Source organism: Strix aluco, chromosome 6 (genome assembly GCF_031877795.1).
Source record: "Strix aluco isolate bStrAlu1 chromosome 6, bStrAlu1.hap1, whole genome shotgun sequence".
Taxonomy (NCBI): domain Eukaryota; kingdom Metazoa; phylum Chordata; class Aves; order Strigiformes; family Strigidae; genus Strix; species Strix aluco.
Window position 1 is genome coordinate 11,210,577 of NC_133936.1, and position 10,030 is coordinate 11,220,606.

General features: G+C 49.1%; 1 protein-coding gene across 1 annotated transcript; it reads left to right on the top strand.

Moving 5' to 3' along the window:
- The first annotated feature begins 2,918 nt into the window (after positions 1–2,918).
- TMEM37 (transmembrane protein 37) lies at positions 2,919–7,436 on the top strand. Its single transcript, XM_074828643.1, has 2 exons — positions 2,919–2,939; positions 4,077–7,436. Exons 1-2 carry the CDS (start codon positions 2,919–2,921, stop codon positions 4,647–4,649), a joined length of 594 nt encoding a protein of 197 aa, XP_074684744.1. The 3' UTR covers positions 4,650–7,436.
- Positions 7,437–10,030: the final 2,594 nt, after the last annotated feature.

The following is a 10,030-nucleotide window of genomic DNA, read 5'->3' on the forward strand; positions in this document are numbered from 1 at the left end:
CCCGCTTAAACAATAGAGAAAAGGGACTTTCTAAACAAAATAATGAAACTGGCAATATACCAAGAACTCTACATTAACACAGCTGAACCAAAAATACATTGGAGGTGCTTTAAAGGTCGTTTACCGTGGTGTTATGATGTAGGCAAAAAAAAAAAATCTTATTTTTCCTTTTAAAGCACTGAGCTCTTCTTATCGTAAAACACTGTTTTCACATATGATTTTCCAAAATAATAATCTTGAGGCATTTTTCCACAATTTGTCTTCTCTTCAAGCAATTCTGTAATTTTATCTTTAAAAGACGGAGAACATGTTTGGCTTGTCATTTTTCCATTTGAAAAAGGTGCACAGTTCTAGCAGGCTTCGTAAATCCAGACATCTTTACCAGAAAGTATCTCCAGCCAAGCACCAGCAGAAACAAAGTACTAATGAACTGCTTACACAACTGTTACAATCATCCTCTCCTTGGTGACTTCAGTAAAGAGTGAAGCTGAAAGTACCAATTCAATGCTGATACGAATTACAGGTCAAGTTTAATTCTGGTTTATGTTTTATATTTGGGAAAACTGAATTAAATACAAAATGTTAAAGCAATTTTGTATTTGCAGCAAAAGTACCATCCCCAAACCAGCCTTTTCCTCAATGAACCAACTTGGTAGATAATTATATATCTACTAAAGGATCCAAGTATGACAGGGAGCAGTTCTGGTTTCAGAAGTAACCACTTTAAGTTCCTTATTCTACAAAGACTTTTATGCACGTGTTTCCTCATGTGAGCCTTGCCACGGGCTCTTACAGAAAAAAATTATGTTGTTCAGCAGGATACACCGCACTATTAAAAATTATTTTTTTTTAAATTGCTAAAGTCATTAGGATGACTCACATGTTTTAAAGGCAGATCTATGCTTAATAATTTTGCTAATTGGGGGCCAAATTGCCTAATGCTTTGCAGGATTGAGCCTGTGTTACAGAAAGTGTAAGTCATGTGAGGTTTTTGCCAGATAAGAGTTGGTGTATTTTGTCTGGCCCGAGCCTGCATTTGCTTAGCACAGTTACGTGCAAGCAGCGTTTCTTCAGTAAATGAGACAAGACCTGCTTGTGCTTTTTGAGCCAAAAATGCATAAATGTTGTTAAATTTGGAACTTAGAAGTGGAAGGGTGTAACAGCAAATGGATGTAAACAGTCTGAACACTGTGATATGGAAATGCTGTTTAACCTGTGGAATAAATAGCCCAGGATGTTCATAAAACTATTCAATCATCTGATGAACTTAAAATGAAAGGGATGTGGCAAGCATCGAGTCTGCTAGCTTGGGTAACATGTTCAGAAAACAAAAAATGTTGCAGACCACAAATCCACAACAGACGCTTTAACAGCAGACCTTGCAAAAATTTGCCGTGTTGAAAAAGTGGAAAATCCCAATTCAGTGTTTGATAGACATATAATCTAATCATGTACACAACTTTGAAGAGAAACAATTAAACAAAAGATTTTGCAGGAAGAGAGAAAGAAAAAGGTCAGAATTTATCATTAAAATGCAAAGTATGAAAACTAAACATGTTCAGAACACTCACTCTTACTAGAAATAGTGTTACAGAAAACACTCTCAGCCAAATCATAGCAAATATATATGTGTTTTTAAAGGAAGATAGAAAGCCCTCATGAAGTTGTATAGAGATTAAAGTAATGAGACAATCTGCATAAACAACGGATTTGTTCAGAAATGGAAGCTGGAAGAAGGGCAAAGTTATCATAACCTCTACCACCCCATGTTGGAGCAGATCCTTCCAACTCCTTTGGGCTAGAATGGGAATGGTTGAATTCTGACCCCGGCAACATACAAGGGAGGCCCAGAACAACGACCCGTGAGTCCATTCGCTGGAGCCTGTGGAGTCACTGCAGGCCTCTCTGCTGGAATCAAAATCAGAATTTGGCAGTAAAACAAGAGTTTTCTGATGACGCAGCAAAACCCAACTTCCTTGGGCTTTTTTTTTAAGCTGTTTCTGACCAAAAAAAACCAAAAACCAAAAAAGTAAAGCAATCAGTAATTCATTAGAGGATGGCAAAACATGAGTAAGAAAAAGAGCAAGGGCATAAAACTTTATGAGCAGAGATGTTTTTTGCTGACGGTACAGGTAGATACATAAGGTTAAGTACGCTGGTAACAGATAAGCGTGTACACAGAGCCCAAGGTGAGCGGCTGCGATCACGGCGGGCAAGGAGGAGAGAGCCGGCGGGCGAGTGGCTTCGGAAACACAAACCCCGGGAGCAGATACCGCCGGGCAGCTGCAGGGGAAGGGCAGGACGGGGGGTTCTGTCCTCTGTGGCTGGGTATGGCTGTGCCCAGCGCTGCAACCCCGGGAACTGTCCCTGGAGTGGCGCGGGGGCACCCCTGAAGTGCAATACCCACCTCCCAAAGGGCTGCGGGCCCCGGGGGTGGGCAAGCAGGGCTCGGGCTTGTTCCCCGTCCCAGGGAGGCATGGCATAGGGGCCAGAAACGCTGCCTCGAGAAACACACCCCGAGCCCTGCGGCAGCCGGTGTCACACAGGCACACGGGGAGGGGATGGCTGCACGGCGGGAAGAACCGCTGCCGCCCGGGACACCTTCTCCCAGGGCGGTCCTGCTCCAGACCGGGCATGGGCAAGCCTGTGTCCGCGGCCAGGGCAGCGCTGCCGGCCCCGCTATGCCCGGCCGGGGCGGGGGGGAGCAGCCCCGCTCGGCTCGGCTCGGCTTAGCCCGGCCCGGCTCGGCTGAGCCCGGCCCCGCCCGTCCAGGCCGCGCTGCTGACTCAGCGGGGGGGGGGGCGCGGAGGTCGCCCCGGCCCCGCGGGCGTGGCGGGCGGGCGGGCTGCCCGCCGCCCTCCGGGGACATAAAAAGCGGCGGCCGGAGCCCGCCCGCGTCTTTCGGCGCTGCCGGCAGCATGACCGCCATCGGGGCGCAGGTACGTCGCCGCCCGCCCCGGCCGGGGGGGGACACGGGGGAGGCTCCGCGCATCGCCCCGCCGCGGGGCTCTTGTTTCGGCTTGTCCTTGTCCGGCCGGGGTCGCCTGGAGCCCCCCTTCCCCGGCCAGGCAGCGGCCCCCCCCCCCCCGCCCCGTGGCTCCCGGGTCCCCAGCGGCGGGGCTGCCGCCGCTCCCCCGCCGCACCTGGCGCACCACCGCCCGCCCTGCGGGGCTGCAGCGGGCCGCTTGGCTTTTAATTAAATTCCGGGCCCTCTCGGAGGGTTTCGGTGAGGAGAGGGCGTGCGTTGCCCACGCGGGTCCGCAGGGGGTGCAGCCGGAGTTACCCCCCAGCCCCGGGGAAGCCGAGTCGTGCCGCCTCCGGGGTGAGGAGCCGGCAAGAGCAGGAGAGCCCGGCTGGCCGCAGCCCAGGAGGGCAGTGCTGGTAGTTGGGTGCCCCCCCCCGCCCCGTTTCGGCTGTCGGCCTCCATCCTCTCGGGGGCCGGTGGTTTCCTCCAGCCCTGCCAGAGCAGGAGGTCGGGCCGGGGGGCCGGGGGGCAGGGATCTTGCTCAGCCCAGAGCCTGTCATCCCGAACTCAGACCCTGACATGGGAACATCGTGCAGCCGGGGAACACTTCGGTGTGTCTTGTGGCTCTGCTCTGTCTCAGGGACAGATGATTTGTGCCTGGCCATGCTCACTGGTGTTGAGTATTGAAAATCTTCACTGGATCTCACTCCTCCATTTCCCTTTCAGAAGAGAAGGCACACAGCTCTTGATCTGGTCTCCCATTTTGTTTCCTGCTGGCACGTTCCCTGTATCTGTCCTCTCCTCTGAGTTTTTCTGGGACACTTCTGACAGAGGCACAGGGAGATGTATCTGTCTTGGGGCCAAGGGCAGGTGTTGGGTGATGCAGGTGTACGGGGAAGGATTGTGATGTCTTCCTTGGGCAGCAGTGCACGTTTATTTCTCCTGGGTACAGCCTGTAACTGCACTGCCTGCCCCTGTAAGAAGGGGTTTGATATGCACAAGCAGATATTTTCAAATGCTGAAGTCCCCCAGCTTTGTCCCTCCGGTTTCATTTCACCCTTAAGTAGCACTGTTAACAAGTATTTTTCTTCCTTCCCCACTATCCTTTAAGGCGCAGAGGCTGCTGGCGCACCGGAGACCACAGAAATCCTTCTTTGAGACGCTCATCAGGAGCCTGATCATCTTGTGCGTGGCCATAGCAGTGGTCTTGTCATCCATCTCCGTCTGCGATGGCCGCTGGCTCTTCGCGAGGGGGCAGCTCTTTGGACTGTGGCACTTCTGCACCATTAGCAACGGCAGCGTCCTGAAGTGTGTCACTGACCTCAGCCTGGCCAGGGTGGAGGGGCTGAGCGTGGGGGTGATCCCCATCAGAAGCATGGTGTCCTTCGCCGTTGTGGTTGCCATATTTGGCCTGGAGCTGCTGATGGTGTCCCAAGTCTGCGAGGATGCCAACGCGAGGCGGAAGTGGTCGATGGGCTCCGTTCTCATCCTCGGCTCGTTTTTGCTGTCAGCCACTGGGGTTCTGAGCTTCTCCATCCTTGTGAAGGATCACCTCACCTTTATGGGCTTCACGCTGACATATTGGTGCGAGTTCATTGCTGCCTTTCTCTTCTTCCTCAACGGGATCAGTGGACTTCACATCAACAGCCTCACGCACCCCAGGAACAGCGTAGGCAAAATCTAGGTGCAAAGGGTGCACCTCTGCCTTTGTGTAATCAGCTTTGCCAATTAGACTGGAAAAAAGGGAGTCTAATGAAGTTTGAAAAGGACACTGTCTTAAATTGTGTGCAAGGAGGAGAAGCATGAGTCAGTCTTGATGCCTGTAGAAGACATACCCACCCACTGGTCAGCATGGAGGGCTGTGCAACATGAGCAAAGCAGAGACTGGGACTGGCTGCTGCTGCAATGTGGGTTTCTGGAGGAGTGGATTAAAGAAGAGGGCATCCCATTAAACGTGTGGAGGGGTGGCAGTCTGCAATCTACACACGTGGGCTGTTTTGAGGCTCACACAAAGCCTGTACTGCTATGGGTTTGGTGTTGTATGTTTTCCCCTGTACTCCGGAGCCTGTGAAGAATGTGACACAACTTCGGTGTGTCTTGTGGCTTTGCTCTGTCTCAGGGACAGATGATTTGTGCCTGGCCATGCTCACTGGTGTTGAGTATTGAAAATCTTCACTGGATCTCACTCCTCCATTTCCCTTTCAGAAGAGAAGGCACACAGCTCTTGATCTGGTCTCCCATTTTGTTTCCTGCTGGCACGTTCCCTGTATCTGTCCTCTCCTCTGAGTTTTTCTGGGACGCTTCTGACAGAGGCACAGGGAGATGTATCTGTCTTGGGGCCAAGGGCAGGTGTCGGATGATGCAGGTGTACGGGGAAGGATTGTGATGCCTTCCTTGGGCAGCAGTGCATGTTCCTGTGCTCGCTGCCTCTCCCTACTGTCACCACTCCTCATGTCCCCATAGGGCATGTGCCAATTCGTCACCCAAAATAGCTTCCACACAGCCCTTGCAAGGTTCACTGTAATGGGATGTTGCTCTTCCTGGTTTCTTTTATGTCCCTTTGGGGCAAGAGGGACAAGGTCTGCAGGGTCTTTAGGTGGGCGCTGTAGCTGGGCACACCATGCTGAGACCACCACACCTGGGGTGTGCTTTGGTTGTCAGGGTTTCCCACTGGGGCAATGGGAAATCTGCTCATCCTGTAGCTGAGAGTCTCCTGTAGCATTTCTTCTGGGAGGAGAAAGCTCTAGATTCTCCCGACCAGACCAAGTAGTCCTTTTCTTCCCCTAATTAACATTGGGCCTGGGAGGGGAAGCTGCCCATGATGGCCTAAGGAGGGGCTGGTGGGGGCACCTCTAATTTGTCACAGCTGGTGGAAATGGAAAGAGACTTGGCCAAAATTATATTAAGGCTCGTCTTCCTCCTGCCAATGCCTGAGTCAAGATCTCTAAAACTGCTGCAGCTTTGAAGTTCCCCATGGTGTCTGATGTAAAAGGAGAGGCCTCAGCAGGAGACCTCAGGGGTTGGGTGCCCTACATGTGTCCTCCCTATCCAACATCTTGGTTGCCCACAGATAAAAATGTCTTTAAGAGTATTTCAGGGTTTCTGGTTTAATGTTTGTTTTGTATGTGCTGGTAAAGCTGCCCGTATTTTTGTTTTAGGCAAATGTTTCTATGTGTTTCATCTCTGTAGCTTGTCTGATAGCTGTTGAGCAAGGTTTTTATTTCCTGTGCAGCAAGTTTGACACAATTTTTCAACTGAAACAAAAGCATCGTAGCACAAAGGCTGAGAAGGCTGTGTAGGCGAGCCATGAGTAAACAGCTTTGTCTTTGAAAGCTAAGACTCTGAAGTCCTGCCTGAGCATACATCCACACTTGCTGAATGTGCTCTTGTGGACTCACTTGCCTTCATGAGGACAGTCTCCATTCCTTCTCAGATTTCCATAACTTTTTAAGACAACACTCCTAAGCCTGTTTTGTGATGCAGTTTCAGACTCTGGACTGTTGTGCTTTTGCACATGAATCTTGACGTCTTTCTGGCCAGATAACACACAGAGCTGTGCTACCCAGCCAACTCCCAAAGTTCTTGCAATGTCTGGGGCTCTGTCAGGGTTTCTTGACCTGCTCTCAAGGACAAGGATTTGGGCCCTTAACCTGCCTCTGCACTGTGATTGTGTCTCTCTTTGTCAAGGTGCTTTTGATTTGATGAATTGCTCTGTTGAAGGCATGCTAGGGGGCTGAACTTGCAGATGCTTGCGTGAACAGTGCTGTTGGCTTCAGCAGAGCCACGTACCCCAGAGAGAGTCTGCAAGGTCTGGCCCCAGACTATTGCACTTTGGTGTTACCAGGTGGTAGAGTGCCTTAACTAACCAATATATCGGGGGTGCCTGTGCCAGGGAGGACAGTTCCCCTACACAAGGTTGAGGGTGTCCATGGCTTATCTAGAAACATGGATGTAACTTCAGAGTGCCTTCTTGGTGACATCCAAAACTGGAAATCAATTCTGCATGTATTCCTGTTTGTGCTAGTGGGAGGCCGTGCCCCCAGCCCCTTCTGTGGGGGAAGGCAACTAGCCAGACTGAGTCCCAGGCTGGTGCCTCCCACTTGGGTTAGAGGGAGGCAGTGGACAATTGGCCACTGAGTTCACCCAAGACTTGGTGTAATTGTGAATGATTTTAGGATGCCTTCTGCTAGCTGAAGAAGCCATCTTTTGTTGGGGGTAGGGAATCCTTTAGGGAAAATACAGTAACAGTAACTTTTTTCCATCTGGCTTTGTATAGTACTGCTTGACTTACTAATGCTGGGAGGAGATGCGTTTTGATGCCTAAATATTACAAAACAGTTGATTGTCTCGGAGACATCCTTGTTATATAGCAATCTGTGCAGCAATGGGTAACTTCATTTTCTGAAGCCTGTGAAAGTGTCAAGCAATATTCCTGAAGTTTGTTAAATAAATTTCTCTGAAATAACTGTAATTCTCTCTTTTTATATTTAGATATTGGGGTGCAGATTTACGGGGATGAGTGGGGTTTTTACATAATCTTCCAAGCACCATTCTGTGTGTTTACCCAGCTAGACTGATGAAGAAACGACTGCTCAGTGCTTTGCCAAGGTCCAACCAAGGAAGCTGAGGCCACAGCTGCTGCACACTCCCCTCTCCTTTCCCCTCCAACGTATCCACACCAACCCAAGCAGCCAGCACTGCTTTCTTGTCTTGCAAAACAAGAGGGTCAGTCAGCTGTGCCGCTTCGTGGGAATTGGAGATAACCTTGTAGTCTCTTAATGATTTCCTGCTGTTGTATGTGCTGTGTTTACCAGTTAAAGAGCTCTTTCCTGTGTCCTTCACCTCCCTTTTCCCACACCGCACCCTGTGTCTGAAGCATCCTTGCTTTTTTCCCCAGCTCTGCTTATTGGCCAGCAGAAGTGGTGCCTGAATACAAATGTATTTATACAGGTTTTTTTCGAGCTCACTACTAACAGGTTTAGTTAAATGTCAGGAAATCAGATTTCCAGTTTTAACACTGAGTTTATGTAATTTCAAGTAAGCTAATTAGCACCTGGTGTTCTCTTTCTGATGGGAGAGGTCACTGGCCTGTTTCAGATGGTTTAGTATCTCTTAAAAGCAGGGTAATGAACATCACCTCTTGTTAAAGAGCTGTTTAGACTTGCTCAGTTACTAACTTTAATTGGAAACTTGTGCACAAACCATTGCTTGCGGATAAGAATAAGGAAATAACGGTACAGGGCATGCCAGCTAGGGAGATATCCTGGACTGTTACTGGTATTTCAGTTTTAAGTATCTTCATCAGCTGTGCTTGGAGGGACACCTGGTTTGGGGGTTGAGCTTTGCTTGCTTTTGTGAGTCAGGAAGGTGATTACAGGAACATGAGTGTCCTCACCTGCCTTCTCTTTGCCACTGCTGGGACCTATGGTAAGCAGGTAATGGCCCTTCTAAACCTTCCCATCAGCTTGCACATGTAAGAAGGGCCTCGTTTCTAGGTGAAAGAAAGGTCTGCCCCGGGGCGGGGGGTGTCCTGGAAGGGGTGTTGGCTGGATTCCTGGGGCCTCTCACCTTCATGTGAATCTAACCCTTCTAAATTGGCACCACCCTGTTCTTGAAACACTTAATTTCAGCTCCCCAGTGAGGCGTTGAACAAAGTAATTATTCACTGCACAACAATACTGCTTTTTGCTTCTGAAGGTTTTGCTGGGAACTTCCTTGTTGCTGTGTTGAGAGGCAAAAATCCATTAATCACTTCCTCTTAAATTCAGCCTTAGGTCTTAGACTGCTGATGTCCAGGCTGCTGGAGCTGCTGCTGGCACCACTGGCTTGCAGAGCTGCAACTGGCTTCTCAGGGGACCTGGACTGAATATCCAGAGGCTGTCACCAGTGTCCCAGAGTAATCATAACTACTTGGCTGAAAGATGATACTCAAGTCCTATGTACTGATAACAAATGTCTGCTTTACATTGAATACTGAGGACCAAGTGTAGAGAAAGGGAAGTCAGTGAACTCAGAATATGGAGTTTGTGTTCAGCCTGTGTCAGTAGTTTTAGGCCACTAATGCCAACGTGCCTTGCACCTGATCATCTGCTTTTTGCATTGCTTGCTGAGATTTACTTCCCTGTTCCTCTTCATCTGTTTATAGACATGTCAGCATAAGTAGCTCCTTTCTTTAGTATTCTTCAGTACACTTAATCAAGAGAGATCCCCAGCAGGGAAGGGTGCTTTTGCATCACCTGTGCAGAAGATGGGCGAGGTGAGAACCCATCCTGCTATGCTGGTGTTTGGCAGCAGCTTTCTACCTGCAGGTCACAGCATTGTAATGCCTGGGGCTGTCTGCTTCTGGCACCTGCCCGAGTGGACTTGCTCTTCCCAAAGAGCCAAGGACTCAATGTCAGCCGACATCCGAGGGTTTTTATGGAGCCTCAGCTTTTCATCCAAACCAGGCCAGTGCTCGATGCCTGAAGCAAACATGTAATACAAAATCTGGAAATATTTTCTTCCTGTGGTTATTTCAGGCAAGTCAAAACCAAAATGGCCACGTAAAACAGTAATTCATGCTAGAACTTTTCTTAAAATACAAAAACCAGCAGCATTTTATTTCAGGGCATGCGATTTGCCCCTGTTTCACTAGGACTCCTGAACAAATAGGTATCATGCTCAGCCTGGGCTCCACCTGATCTTCTGCCATCAGTGCTGGTCTTAACTACGCACTGCAGGGCTTATACTGGCTTGTGGGAGAGCCAATAATTGCATCAGATCTAATTAATTACATGTTATTGTATCTCTGAATCTATATTTCTTCATTTATGCCGGAAGAAGGCACTTGCATTTAAAACAAACAGCTGCTTTGACTTGACTGATAAATGTTTAATTCTCAGACAGGGAATATACAAGTTGTTTCACTCTTGGTCTTACTTGTAGGCTAGAGAGAAAATTAAGTTAATGGTTGTGTTCTTTTTGGAAATATCTGACTTGCTAAACTTGCTGGGACATAGTGAGCCCCTAAGAAGGTTTGAGGCACTATTTGGCTTGGGTAAGTCACCCAAAGGTGTGTGGAGGGGC